This window comes from Lactuca virosa, chromosome 5, assembly GCF_052849685.1.
Source record: "Lactuca virosa cultivar CGN04683 chromosome 5, Lactuca_virosa_CGN04683_v6, whole genome shotgun sequence".
Classification (NCBI taxonomy): Eukaryota; Viridiplantae; Streptophyta; class Magnoliopsida; order Asterales; family Asteraceae; genus Lactuca; species Lactuca virosa.
Window position 1 is genome coordinate 10544296 of NC_136430.1, and position 15618 is coordinate 10559913.

The following is a 15618-nucleotide window of genomic DNA, read 5'->3' on the forward strand; positions in this document are numbered from 1 at the left end:
TGATAAGATCAGAGTTGACAACGGCTTTTGGAAGCTACGATTGCTGATCAGGTTCTGAAGTCATACACATAATAGTTATTAGACTTATCCAAGTGGGAGACTGTTGGATTAGTGTCTAAGTCCATAACTATTTTGGTATGTACTTGACCCGATTATAAGCATGGTCCTTTTGGGTTGCCTTCACCATAGCAATATGTAGGATAAATTAAGGAGAGAAAGGTTTAATTATGATTTATTAATATATTATAAGAATAATATATTAAAGGAGAAATCATAATGTTTAATTAATATTAGTCGAGAATTAATTAAGAATTAATTTTGTGACTAAAAGAGATTAATTAAATTAAGGGGACTGATATTGTAATTATAAGATAGTTACAAAGTTGGGCTTAGGATCCATTAAATGGCAATGGACGAATTCTATATGGAGGACCATAAAGAAATCGTCCAAGGGCCTTCTGGAATGGTCCATTGGACTGCTTAGGGCTTAAGCAGTCAGATTAGGGTTTCCTAGTTTCAAACCATAATAGCCTACATGTATATATAGGACCCCTATCCCCCAAAAACGTGGCTAAGAGTTCCTCTAGGGTTTCCAGCCGTTTTTGGTGCCTCCTCTCTCCTCCCTCTTCATCCAAGTTGCTTAGTGGTGTTTGTGACTCCATTAGAGGTGCAACACTTGAGGCACTAAGCTTTCTGAAGCCAATCAAAGCAAGGATTGATTGTTATTGCTATATAACAATCAAAGGTAATTACTAAACCCTTATTTCAGTTCTTATTTGATAGATCTAGGGTTTGTAAGTCTTGGATTCATTGCATGTACAATAGAGAAACCTAGATCCAAGCATTAGGGTTTGTATGAGCACATAGGATTGTTCTTATGCTTAAAACCCATCAATAGCGACAACCTATCGCCATGCTATATAGCGATAACGATGAAATAGCGACCGCTATTTCATTTTTAGAAAGTACCTATTAAAAATTAATATTACTTTTACCTTCACCTAATTAGCAATTGTAACTAATAAATAAGCTAAAACCCCAAAGACTATTAGTTCAACTAAGTTTTAAAACATGCATATTACAAAAAAAGAACAAGTATTAATCTTAGACTTTAAAATACGATTCACAAATCGTCCAACTCCTCGTATACGGGCTCATCATCCACTTCTTCTTCTACAACCTCTTTATAAGCCCCAACATCATTTTCCTCTTCATCTTCGTCTATCAAATGTGGTCCTCTAGATCGCGAGCTCGACTCGGCACCCTCTTTCCTCCTACTCGTTCTTCTTGTAGCATAAGGCTCCTCATCCACCCCCATAGCCTCCGCAACTACATCCCATGTCAAGTTATCACCCTCAAACACAAGAGCGTCTTCTTCCCCCTCCAACCACTCATTCGGATCTTGAACATTCGAGTCGTCCAAAATGATCGGGTCAATCGTATCTCGCATATCATACCTCCTTCTTAATGCCCGATTGTATTTTATGTAAACTAAATCATTTAGTTTTTGCCATTCAAGTCGGTTTCTTTTTTGGAATGGAGCTATAAAAATAAAAAAAATAAACATTAGTAAATATTATTTATTATAACATATTTGTATATTTCTAATTATTTTAAATATAGTGAGCTACTTACTTGTTCAAATACGCTCCAATTACGTTCACACCTCGATGAGCTACATGTAAGACTTAACACCTTAATAGCAAACTTCTTAAGTGTCGGTGTGGACGATCCATATTGCATCCACCACTCCGCCGGTGAAAGCATTGATCTCATTCTTTTAGCCATCGGAATCCCAAAAATCCCTTGTGCACCTCTATATATAGGTAACTCGGTGTGAATCTTCAACTCATCCTCTTCCGAAAATGACAACTTATGTATGCATGCCATCAATCCCGTAATAACCTCACTATCATCTTCCACGCTCGGGTTGTTGTAATATAATCCCGGATTCAAATAGTGGCCGGCTGCGTGCAAATCTTGGTGTAGTTGACAATTCCACCTCTTATCGATTATTTCAAAATTTTGTTTATACTTGTCTTCTTTGTTGTTGAAAGACGAGGCAATTCTTTCCTTTGCTCTATCCATGGCTTCATAGATGTACCCCATAGGAGGCTTTTTTTCACTATCTACCAAGCGAAGCACCGTTAATAAAGGCTCACCAACTTTGACCGCAATATCTATATTGGTCAAAAAATTAGGAGAAAATATAGTGTTGGCCGTTTGACTTCCTCCTCCTCCCGCCTCGCCCGGGAACTTGCTTTTGTTCCATGCTTCAGATGCAAACATCTTCTTCAAATTTTTCTTATGATTTCTAAAGCAATTCAAAGTTATGAAGGCGGTTGCAAACCGGGTCTTTTCGGGTCTAACCATATCTCTTTGGCCCGTGAAATCTCTCATCATATTCAAGAGCAAGGTGCGGTTGTAGATGTAACTATTGACCGCAATTGCTCTATCTAGTGTCTTTTTAAGATGAGGCAATTTAAATATGTCCTCAAGCATCAAATCGATGCAATGCGCCGCACATGGAGTCCAATAAATATGTGGATATTTTTCTTCCACAAGTCGACCGGCTAAAACGTTGTTGCTAGCACTATCCGTTACAATTTGAACCACATCTTCCGGGCCGTTTTTTTTTATGAAGTGGTCAAACAATTTGAACAAATATTCACCTGTTAGAAACAACAAAAAACAGGAAAAAACAGCATTAAAAACAGGAAAAAACAGCATTAAATAAAAAACTGCATTAAAAACAGCATATAAACCAGAAAAAAAAGAACAAAAAACTGCATAAAAAAGGAAAAAAAACTGCATAAAAAAAGAAAAAAAAAACTGCAAAAAATACCTGTATGAGAACACGCAGAAGCATCTACTGATTCTATAAACATACTTCCTTGTGGAGTATTTACTAGGAAGTTAATAAGTGATCTTCCTTTTCGGTTCCTCCAACCATCGGCCATCAACGAACATCCGAATGACTTCTTCTCCATCTCATTTATAGTCAAAAGTGTTTTTGTGTGCTCCATCTCTAGCTTCAACATGGGAACACGTACCTCATGATAGCTAGGGGGTTTCATACCGCAACCATGTAGAGCAACCGCTTCAAGTGCGGGCCCAAAACTATCATACTTCACAGCATTGAATGCAATACCCGCATCATACATCCAACGACATATCTTTTGAACCGCATCAAGCCTTAACTTTTTGTGGACTTCGTTATGTTCGGATGTTCCAACCAAATACCCCTTTTTCTTCCCCGTTTTATCACATGGCGGCCACATTACATCCAAAGGCCCTTTCACGGACCTTTTAGTGGTTGCGGTTGAGCCACTCGACGAAATAGGCCTCTTGCCTGTCGATTGGAAAAACTCACTATTACTTGTAGCTTCTTCATCTTCATCTATATCTACAACAACATCATCAAAGTGGGGTATTGTGTTTGTTGCTTCTTTATCTTGTTTCTTTTTATCAAAAGCATCTTTAAAAACTTTTTGTATTTCTATTGGAACTCTGGGAAATTTTAGTACTTGGGCGGAACCACCAGCAAGGTGATGCTTGTGTCTTGTAATCCTACCCTTGGTTGTTTTATTAGAAAAAGTACATATCACCCATTGATTACCCTTTCCTTCAACTGCTGTCCCGTATTGCCATCCCGGATCATTACTAGTCATATCTATTTCAAAAACAATCACAACATTACATTAACAAATATTACCCACTGATTCAGTTAAACAAGTGAATAAATGCATAACTAGGTAAGTTGAGAGTTGAGACACAATCACAACATTACATTAACAAATAACAATACAGCTTTCATTCTCTTTCTGAACAATACAGCTTTCATTAACAATATTGCTTTCATTAACAATACAAGGTATTATATATAACATTAAACTAATACCTATATTAAACTAATACTAAACCCATAACTAAACTAATACTAAACCATAACTAAACAATTAACTACACACACCTTTGAAGCTGATGGAGAGAATCAGAGAAGGACTGGTGCAGATCAGTCGTTGGAGACTTGGAGTACCGACTGAACAGGAGAAAACAAGGGCAAGTCGCGATCTGAAGAGGCGCAATTGAATGTCGACTGGTAGAGAGACGCGACTGAGAAGCGAACGTTGGAGACGGGAGTATCGGATGCTATTTTGACTTAGTCAACAAAAAACCCTAATACGGGCTTATTTATACCATATTTAAAAAAAAGGACAGTTCGCTATGCACGCTATGCAGTCGCCATGTACCCTATAGCGACACATGGACGCCTCGCCTCGCCAAACGCCATAGCGAGTGCCATGGTCGCTATTGATAACACTGGTCCTTTACCCCGCCTCCCTCATCACCTTATCACCCTGATAGAAACCCTAATCGAGCTATTATCATCTGTGAGAGAGGGAGAGGCTAAGAGAGTGTGTTTTAGTTCATTCTTTGAAGGAGCTTGAGGAGCAAAAGGCTTGGAACAAGAAGGAGTCTTTGGATCCAGCAACCATTCAGTTTTTACGATAATTTGGATGTAAAAAGCTCTTACCTTGATCACTTGTTTGTTAGATCTCTCCATTAGAGAGTTTATGGCCATTTCTAGCTTCTTCTTGAGTCATTAGTGGTTTTAAGCATGCCTTGAAGCTAAGACTTCAGATCTGGACATTATTAGGCCCTTAAGGCCTAAATACTCGAGCTTTATCAAGCTTTGGCCAACTTCCATTCCTTAAACCCGTTGACTTTTAGGGTTTGGTCAAGTTGTGGACTTTGGAGGCCATGGAGGGGTAAAATGGTCTTTCACCCTCTCCGAGAGTTAGTAAAGGGGTTAGCTTAACATCTTTGGAGTTGTTATCATAAATTGTTAATTAGGGATGATTATGATATATGTAGGCGGAGTCTAGACCGACCGTTGAGTACGAGACATACTTGCTTTGCTTACGAGGTGAGTCTTCTCACTATACTTACCTGAGTGGTAATACTGTGACCGGAGGGTCTTGCCTGAGTTATTTACCGGAGGGTCTTACGTGCTTATACTGAGTTATGTGATATATTATGCATTTTGTCTTTGTGATTTATGATGTATATTATTCTGTGCCTTATTGAGTTAGGACTGGAGGGTCCAATCTGAGCTGTGAGATCGGAGGGTCCAACCCGAGCTGTGAGACCGGAGGGTCCTCACTGAGACACGTGACCGGAGGGTCCTTATTGAGATATAGCCATGAGAGGCTAATTATTTGTGTGTGGTATTTTGGGGAACTCACTAAGCTTCGTGCTTACAGTGTTGTATGAAATGTGTTTCAGGTACATCTCAGGATCGCGGGAAGGCGTCGTCATGATTGTACACACCAGCTAGAGTTTATGTTTTGAGGATTCGATATTGTTAAACATTTTTATTGTCTTGTGTTTGAATAACTTATAAACTTGGGTTTGAGAAATGAGAAAATGTATTTTGTGTGGTTTTAAAAATGAAAATTTTGTTTGAAAAATTAGAGTGTTACACTAACAATAAGGGCTAAAAGCGAAATACTCAAAAGTAGAAGGTTTGAAGGGAACATACCAAATTTCAAGTGTTAAAACCCGAGGACGGGACAAAAAAAAGCATGTAACACTACAAAGTTGCAAACAACAAAAACACTTGATGCTATAAATCTAGAAAAAAAAAACCAAAATTTATACATGGTTGTGAGGTGAGCGTAAAGAACTTGTGTCAGATTCTTTGAGACATTTTGTCAAACACCTAAGGTGCATGTTCTAATAACCCATCTTTTGAATTTAACATGACAAAAAAATCCAATGTTACAGGAAAGTGTAGGAAATGAACTAAATTAACATGTATTTAGATTATGCATATTATTTTGAACAATGTTCCTTCAAAAATATACTTATTGTTGTTGCATACCTACATACAAAGTTTAATAAAATATGTTAGTTGTAATTATGCAATTCGATTCTACCATATAAATACGACCACATAGAAAATTTAAGAATCAAATAAAAAATTTGTCTATAATACCGTAAATATGATATTCAAGGAAATAAGATCATTCCTAATTTAGATTATAACTTCTTAGTCTACTTCTGATATGGTTCATATATTAATATTTAGAGAAACTGGTAGGCAATGATGTTGATATTAAGTGTTGTATATTATTGTTACCGGTAAAAAACTAAGTTGTAGTTTAAAATTAAAAGTTTTTTTTCATGGTAAGTATGTTGCTATAATTTGTAAAAAAAAATCACATAACTATTGATAGATAAAAAGAAACGTATGTTGCTATTGCAGTTTGTAGAGGTTGTTGAGGATCAAGTCCAAGTTAATAGGTTAAGCATTTAATATGAAAAGTTATACATTGTTGTTTTGCTTGATTTAATCTAGACTGAATGATGTAATATGTTAAGCCAAAAAACCTTATGTAATGTTTTATGAGATTTCAAAAATAGAAACATAATGTTGTTAGTCACAGAAAGCAATCTTTGAAAGGTTGTATTTACTGTACAGAAACATATACAACATAGTTTAACACTTTTGGATTAAATTGTTTATAAAATCAATCCCCTTAATAGTGAATAAAAGATAAATTAAAAGAGACATTAAAACACGAAAAAATCACAACACGTTACTGTTAAATATGGTATAACAATGTGCTTTAAAAGTACATTCCTAAAAATGGTATAATATGAAGTTATTATATTCAACAATAAGGTTGGAAACAATAACCAAGTTGAGATAATCAGAAATAGTAGCAGCAACCGATTTGATCCATTTTTTAAATTAAATTACCAATTTACTCTTATGATGAACATTGTCCATACTAAAGTAATAATTTATCATTCGGATAAAAAATGGAAGTATCATGCTAAAAGAATCATTCTAGTACACGTGTCATCTCAATATCATCCAACAATTTAAGATATGATATACAATCAAAAAAAGTATATAGATTGAGATAATCAATCAAATAGAAATAGTAGCAGCTCACGATTTGATCCATGTTTAAATTAAATTACTGATTTACCCTTCTGATGAACATTGTACATACTAAATTAATGATTTAACCTTTGGATAAAAAATGGAAGTATCATGCTAAACGAATACACAAAAAAATTGATTACCATGAACAGGAAAATGGGTAGGGGTGCATTTTTCATTCCATCAAAGTACTTTGCTATAATGTGTTTTAACTGGTTTCCAACAAAGTACATTATTTTTTTTCTGGATTAAAGGTACGTAATATCTTTTCCTGTTTATTTGAAAAGTTTCAGAAAAGTAGTTAACCAATTTCATGTAATTTGTGACAAAGAAAATCGAAATATATTAATACATATATTTGATATAGGAACAAAAAAATAATCGAAAAAAATATAAAAAGCGAAAGAAGGTACTGACCTTCTAGTGCACAATAACAAAGGTTTGAAGCAGAGAATGATGATAAAGTTATAAGCAATAAGAATGCTGTTGTAGGAGAATATTTGAAGAAAACAATGTTTGAAGAAAACCAACGATTGAAAATAAGTGTGAGCTGCGGATTCAAGGATGAATCGTATATGTATGTGATGATTTGAATATGATTATTTTGGTATTAATGGTTTCCTAATAAAATGGATTTTATATTAATGGTTTATTAATATAAACGCATTTATATTAATGGTTGATATTTAATGTCATAATTGAAATTGTTTTTAGTAATATTTTTTAAAAGTTAACCATATTAAAACATTTATAACCGGAAATTCAAGATTTAAAATACGGGAAACTTTTATTGGAATTAAATACATTCCATTACAACGGATGTAAGTTAATTTTGTTTGACAATTAGAGAGTTTTTATTGGAATTAAATACATTCCATTTGGGGAAGACGATGTCAGCAATTTGATCTAAGGGTGGAAAACATAAGATTGAAATATAATCAAGAGCCCAGATTGTTTAAGATGATGGTAAGGTTTCTGTTTTAATATATATTAAAGATAGAAACCGCCAGTTACGGTTCCTGTTCCAGCCAAATAAGGTGGGTACCCACCTATGCTCATCCCTAATTATATGCAATGACGAAGCCGAAAGTTCACAACGGAGATCACAAAGATATATTCAGAGAAACCGTGAATCTGCCACCAACGTTTGATGCAAGACTAATTTGACGAGCATGCCACTTTTCAAGGCTATTATTTTCGAAAGAGGTTCAAAATGTTCAGACCTTTATATGAACGTATAGTCGAATATGTGATGAAGGAGTGTAGTTATTTCCAACAATGTTTCAATGCTAGAGGTACACCCGATTTCACTCCCTTATAAAAATGTACAGCCGCACTTTGTCAATTGGCATATGACATCCCTCATGATGCGTTGGATGAGAGTTTTAGGATGTCCGCTAGGATCGCACGAGATAGTCTCCACTATTTTTGTAAACATGTGATTGGAATTTACGATCCAAAATATTTATGTAAGCCTACACGCAATGACATCTTGCAATTGCAAGCCCATTATGCAATCGTACATGGCTTTCTTGGAATGATAGGAAGTCTAGATTGCCTCCATTGGGCATGGGAAAATTGTCCTACCTCACACAATGGTCAATTTACACGAGGTGATCATGGTCACCCAATAGTCATACTTGAAGTGGTCGTGTCACATGATCAGTGGCATGCCTTTTTTGGTTCTCCCGGTTTGATTAATGACATCAACATTCTTAATTGGTCATCGATATTCAACAACATATATGATAATTTCATTTACTCTGCTTTTTTGTATAATGGGAAAACTGCAATAAAGTCTTTACATATTGGTCTTATAATCGGTTTAGTCCTTATATCTTTTTTTATTCAATTAAGTCCTCAAACTGGTAATCGTATTCAATTTAACCCTTTTACTCGGTCAACAAGTCATTTAACTTTCAAAATTTACATTTTTGGCCCATATTTCAAAATTTATTACATATTTGGTCCAAAATTTACACTTTTGGTCTATATTTTAAATTTTATTACAAATTTGGTCCAAACTTTACCCATTTGGCCCAAATGTTAGAATTTTATTATGAATTCATCATAGCTTTAGTTTTTTTACAACTTTTTTTCTCAAAATTTTGTTTCGAATATGTTTTTTTTATAATCATATTTATACAAAAAAACATATTTTCACATTAAAAATCTTATATTTTCTATATACAAACTTTTTTTAAAAGCTTTTTTGTATACGAAATATTTATTTATAAAAATAAGTATTTATTGTACATAAATATATACAAATCAGTTTTTATAAAAAAATGTATACAAACATGTATTACAAAAAAAATGTATACAAACACCTATTTTAATTATAAATACATTTGTATCCAAACACATATTTATAAAAAAAAAGTATAAAAACACCTATTTCGTAGTAAACGTATACATTTCGTTTGTAAGAACATATTTATATGCACTCAAATAAGTTTGTGTATACATTTCTTTTGTAAAAACATATTTATATATATTTTTTATAAACATCTATTTTATAATAAATGTATTTGTATTTAAACACGTTTACATATAAAATGTATACAAACACGTATTATATAAAAAAGTATTCAAACACGTTTTATAAAAGAAATGTATACAAACACGATTTTATAAAAAAATATAGATACACACCTATTTGTGTGCATATATATATATATATATATATATATATATATATATATATATATATATATATATATATATATATATATATATTTGCATACTAATGTCTTTATGATAAAAATAGGTGTTTGTATACATTTTTTTTATAAAAACGGATTTGTATATATTTATGTACTTAATAAATACCTATTTTTATAAATAGATATTTCGTATACAAAAAAAAAATTTTAAAAAGTTTGTATATAGAAAATATAAGATTTTTTATCTGAAAATATGTTTTTTTTGTATAAATACAACTATATAAAGAAAAAACATATGTGAAACAAAATTTGAGAAAAAAAGTTGTAAAAAAACTAAACTTATGATGAATTCATAACAAAATTCTAAAATTTGGGCAAAAAAGGTAAAGTTTGGACCAAATTTGTAATAAAATTTAAAATATGGGTCAAAAGTGTAAATTTTGGACTAAATTTGTGATAAATTTTGAAATCTAGACCAAAAATGTAATTTTTGAAAGTTGGATGACCTTTTGACCAGGTAAAATGGTTAAATTGAATACCATTATCGGTTTTTAGGACTTCATTGAATAAAAAAAAGATATAATGACTAAATCGATTATGAGACCAATATGTAAGGACTTTATTGCAGTTTCCCTTGTATAATCATCAACTACTTGTAAGACCCATATATTATATGAGTTAATTTAAAAAAAAAGTTAAATATAAATGTCAAAATATTTGAGAACTTTAAATTTATAAAAAAAACAAGAAAAATAATAAATTATTATAATCGAAATGTTTTTTATCTTTTAAATTGAAAAAAAATAATTTAAATAAATAAAAGAAACTAATGAACTTTATTTTTGAGAATTTTGAAATTAAAAGGTAAGTTCATTAATGAAATTGATATCCAATTATTACTACATTTATTTCAATTATTACATTAAAATATTATGTGAAATTTAATAAAATAGAAAAATTCATAAAATGACATGTGAAAAAAAAATTAATTCAAAATAACCATAAAATAGCATTTGACAAATTGAATGAGAATGTGACAAGTGACAAAAAACTCTTCATTTATTAGAGATGATAACTTTTTTTCACCCTTAGTGAACTTTGTATTCCAATACTGCATTCATATATTATCAAGTGAAAGTGAATTAAAACATAACAAAAATCATACATAATGGTCTGTTAGGTATTTATGGTATGATGAAATGAATTGAATAATGTTACGAAATGAGTCAAGTTATGTAAGGGATCATTACATTTCCTTATGGTGTTTTATTGTAGTTGAAAGAATGGAAAGGGTCATTTAAATATATTTTTTGTTATATAAATTGAGAAAACCAAATGAAAAAAAATGATAAACTAAGGAAAAAATATTATGTTATGGAAATTATCTTTAATAAAAAAAAAACACCCATCCAATCCACATGGATGGAAATCAGTCAAGTGTAATAAATCACAAGGAATGCTCAATAGTGAATTCTATTCGAGTGTAACAGACACAGAGAACTTTTCATTGGTTGTAATATTCCATTAATTCATTCCACTTCATACAGAAAACTACTTAAATTTCAACAAACTAATAAAACTGATAAACTGAAGAATTTTGTTATAGAAGTGAATTACGAAATTATGTAATTACAACATACATAATTACATATTTCAACGGGGTCTAGTGATCTACCAAAAGACAATCAAATCGTTAGGTCTTAAACTGAGATGTATCCAAAGTCTAAAAATTCTGTGATTTTGTCTCGGCTAGGCTTTTTTTAACTTTGACAACTAATACAAATTTTGTTCTTTGTGATCCTCACAAACTTTCATATATAAATCTATTCGTACTAGTCAAACAAAGTATCCACATCTACTACATGTGCATAAGTATATCAGTTTTTCATTAACACACAAGTACACAACAACTCCAAAGAAAAACATGAAAAGCAATACTATTTTTAGAGGGTTTTGGTTCTTTATCATCACCATCATCCCAACCTTGCTACAACTTTGCAGTAAGTTATACAAATATAAATAATTGTTATAATTACACAATTATAAAAACCAATAAAAGTATGATTTGTTGTGCATTTATCTTAATGTTTCTGTTATGTTTAATCTGACAATGAGCGGGTTGAGTTGTTTTTCAAAATGGATTTTTGTTTTTTCACTTTATTTGCAGATTTTGTTTTGCTTTGTTTCAGATGGAAAAGTATTCATGGAATACATCGGAGCAACGGGAAAGCCTGTGACGATGGACGAGGTTCCGATTGACGACGGCATCGACTTCCACTTCATACTTAGTTTTGCTATAGATGCAGATGCCTCCGGCAACCCCCAAAACGGGATATTCAAACCCTACTGGGCGTCATCGTTAACGCCGGAGTCCGTAGCCGCAGTTAAATCCAAGCACCCAAACGTAAAAGCTATGGCGAGCCTCTCTGGTTGGAGTCTCGGTTCCACAACACTTCGTTGGTATCAACCGGAAAACTCTCAGACGTGGATCTCAAACGCCTTTAAATCTCTAAAATCCATAATTCAAACCTACAATCTAGATGGTATCGATATCGATTACGAGAACTTTCCGAGACATAACGAAAGTTTCAGTTACTGCATTGGCGAACTCATAACCTACCTAAAAAACCAAAGCGTCATTTCAGTCGCTACAATCGCACCGTATCGGCTAACGACGATACCTTACGTGCAGCTATTCGCCGCATACGGCGGCTTTATTGATTATGTTAACCACCAATTTTACACAGATAAAGTGAGGACGACGGAAGCGTACCTGGAAGATTTCCGGCTGAGGACGGCGCAGTTCGACAAAGAGAAGGTGTTGCCGAGTTATGAAATCGATGGAAGAGGGATCCAAGGCGAGGCGTTCTTCGATGCATTGCATATTTTGGAGGAAAATGGATTCGATATCAATGGGATTATGATATATTCAGCAGATGCATCCGCTTCAACCAATTTAACCGCCAAATTCTATTACGAGCAGAAATCACAGGAGTTCTTGCTCAATTCTTCTAGGGTTTGAGTTAGACTACATTTTTTTTTTATTTAAAAAAAATCAAGTGATTACAATAATTATTTGAAAAGAGAAAATCAAATACAACCGTTGATTACAATTAGTTTTCATTGTATGAGAAATCGATGATTTTTTTTTATCAACCAACTCTTCATGCTTGCACTTTAAATTTTAAAATGTATATATAGAAAAGCTAGCTCAAAGGCTTAATACATACACGCGTAAATGTATTGTATGTAAGCTGATTATTATATTTTTCTCGGCCAGATACATACAGTCCCAAGATCTCAGCTCTCAAAAGACTTTTCATATATATACATTGTGCTTCGATCGGAGCATCTTCATTTGATCATGTGTCTCCGGTTCTATGGAAATCACCGACGCCAACAGGCTCCTTGAAACTTTCCTTGACGGACTCCAGGCTGCCGTCGCCGGCGACTGTTTCCATGGCACCATCTTCTGCCTTCTCCACCGTCTGACTAGCAACTCCTTGACTTGCCTTTTCTTCCTCCAGCCTTTTGAACTCCTCTAACGTCGACGGTGCTCTGTCGTGGTTGATTATTTCGTCGGCATGAATATGATTTCCTTTGCTACTTTCTTGACTACTCATGTATCCCTTCATTCCAACATCAAATTAAACACAATTAATTACCATCAAAAGGATCGTGAAGTAAAGGAATTGGCCAAGATGAACCAACTTTTAAATTTTTCTGGTCAATTCTCCAAAAGTCGGATACAAAAAACTTTTTGTGCAAAAAAAATCAAACGTTTAATTAATGAAATTTGACATCAATAAAAAAATTGAAAGGCGCGACGACTTAATGAAATATAAAACGATGGCCAAAATACGAGTTGAAATCCATGAACTCAAACAACAATGGCAACTCTGGAGATGAAATTCTCCCAGTCATTCAAATCCCATTCAAGATACGATAAAGTTGGTGACAAGGCTATATATCAGATTAAGAAGGAAAGAAGAAAAACAAATTCAAATGATCATGGTTTTGTAAAAACATCGATTGATTGAAACTTTACTATACCTTGCGAATTAGAAACGCGGGAGGAGGAGGCGGCGCAGTAAAGTAAGGAGTGGGGGACGGCGGCCGTACTGAAGATGTGTAGAGAAGGTAGAGAAGATGGCGGCGGCCCATTCCGGAGAATTGAGATAATGAGGGGGTCGAAAAGACACGATTCGCGACTTATCATCTCAAAAGCAGTAGAGTAAAGAAAATGACGTCAGCTTTCAGGGAAATGTGAGTGGCTGGTTGACACCTCATTCACAATAACTGCATGTGTGGAAACGTAGTGGCTGCACGTAGCCCCCCTGCGCTAACGTGTGCAAAAAAAATTGTATAAACGTATATTTCATTTTTGTTGTATTGGTCCTCGACGTCGAGTTTCCGGTTTATTGGTTTGGATTCCGATAAGGAACAATTAATGTTGTTTCCTCGATACATACTATACATAATTATATATATTTCATTAATTGATTTCATGCAACTGATTTTTTTACCGCGATAATGACTTAAAAGGGTAATATATTTTTCGATTTTTACACATTTGGTCACTGAGTTTTTTTTTCGTTCACATTTACCCCTTCAACTTGTTAAACTGTATACATTCAGTCCTCATGACCGGCTACCCCAGGTTACCCGGTAAAAATGACTTAATAGGGTAATATATTTCTCATTTTGTACATATTTAGTCATTGATAATTTTGTACACATTTAGTCTTTTTTTTTTTTTTTTTTTTTTTTCAAAATAAGTCATTTTTTTTATACTCATTCAGTACTTATAAATGATTTTTTAGTTTTTTCTCACAAAATCTTACGTGGGACATTAATTAATGTGGTGTATGAGGCTTTTGATGCTTATATCCATCGCGATCTCGACTACTTGGTTGCTTAGGTCATGTGTTCTAAACGTCATAACGTCTTCATATAATCTCGGATTTTAACGATCTTTATATCCATGCGTTCGTATTTTAGTCTACTACAACTTTCATTTAGATTACTCCCATTAAAAAATAATATATTTTTACTTACGATTTTTATATCCATACGCGGTGGCGGATTTAGTATGGTCCTGGTATTGCACCGACAACACCTGTTTTTTCTGTTCGCAGTGGAAAAATTTTCGCTTTTTTTTTTTTTTACGTTTATACCTATTTTCCATGTATCGGCAACACCTATTTCATCTCGGCAACACCTACTATGTATTACTGCGTCTTCCCCTGTCTATACGTTTTTTATGAATGCATGTATGTATGTTTTTTTTATAAAATCGTTAGTAAAAATATATAACATTTTAACGGGAGTAATCTTAATGAAACTTGTAGTAGACTCAAAAAATGAACACGTGGATAAAGATCATTAAAATCTGATATCGTATGAAGAAGTTACGATGTTCAAAATACAAGACCTAAGCCAAACCACAAGACTTACGCAACCAAGCAGTTGAGATCGCATTGGACATAAGCATCAACAACCCCAAGCACCTTATCAATGATTGTCTCACGTAAGATGTCGTGAAAAAAACCTAAAGAAATCATTCATAAGTACTGAATGAGTACAAAAAAAGGACTTATTTTGAAACAAAAAAAAATGTTAAGGACCAAATATGTACAAAAATATTAAGGACTAAATGTGTACAAAATGAAAAATATATTACCCTATCAAGTCATTTTTCCCGGCTAACCTGGAGTAACATGTCATAAGGACTAAATGTGTACGGTTTAACAAATTTAAGAGGTAAATGTGGACGAAAAAAAACTCAGTGACCAAATGTGTACAAATCGAATAATATGTTACCCTTTTAAGTCATTATCCCTTTTTTTTACCATAGCTTTTTAGTTATTATTTTTCTGGTATAATTTTTTCATAATTAATTTTGTTGCAGCTTTTTCAAAATTTTAAGATATTTAACCAATGCATGAAAAATATTATAGTGTCCATATTATTTCAGTTTTCTCAGCTACATAG

At 33.2% G+C, this 15618-nt stretch overlaps 2 protein-coding genes and 1 pseudogene across 3 annotated transcripts; 1 reads left to right on the plus strand and 2 right to left on the minus strand.

Annotated features, from left to right (window-relative positions):
• Nucleotides 1-1028: 1028 nt before the first annotated feature.
• On the minus strand, nt 1029-2106 carry LOC145117490 (uncharacterized). Its single transcript, XM_079053775.1, has 2 exons — nt 1636-2106; nt 1029-1542 (listed from the first exon to the last, which is right to left on the minus strand). Exons 1-2 carry the CDS (start codon nt 2086-2088, stop codon nt 1501-1503), a joined length of 495 nt encoding a protein of 164 aa, XP_078909901.1. The 5' UTR covers nt 2089-2106; the 3' UTR covers nt 1029-1500.
• A 9428-nt stretch (nt 2107-11534) lies between these two features.
• On the plus strand, nt 11535-12646 carry LOC145110978 (chitinase 2 pseudogene; annotated as a pseudogene). The gene is made up of 2 exons (XR_013710147.1): nt 11535-11624; nt 11814-12646. The product of XR_013710147.1 is annotated as a chitinase 2 pseudogene (transcript).
• A 321-nt stretch (nt 12647-12967) lies between these two features.
• Nucleotides 12968-13788, minus strand: LOC145110979 (uncharacterized). Its single transcript, XM_079047285.1, has 2 exons — nt 13678-13788; nt 12968-13253 (listed from the first exon to the last, which is right to left on the minus strand). The coding sequence occupies exons 1-2, from the start codon at nt 13786-13788 to the stop codon at nt 12987-12989; spliced, it is 378 nt and encodes a 125-aa protein (XP_078903411.1). The 3' UTR covers nt 12968-12986.
• Between the last annotated feature and the right edge of the window lie 1830 nt (nt 13789-15618).

Coding starts and splice junctions, on each gene's coding strand:
- LOC145117490 (XM_079053775.1), bottom strand. CDS start 2,088: ATGGATAGAGCAAAGGAAAGAATTGCCTCGTCTTTCAACAACAAAGAA. Junction 1,543..1,635: donor ATTGGAGCGTATTTGAACAA/GTAAGTAGCTCA, acceptor TTATTTTTATAG/CTCCATTCCAAAAAAGAAAC.
- LOC145110979 (XM_079047285.1), bottom strand. CDS start 13,788: ATGGGCCGCCGCCATCTTCTCTACCTTCTCTACACATCTTCAGTACGG. Junction 13,254..13,677: donor CCGCGTTTCTAATTCGCAAG/GTATAGTAAAGT, acceptor GTTGGAATGAAG/GGATACATGAGTAGTCAAGA.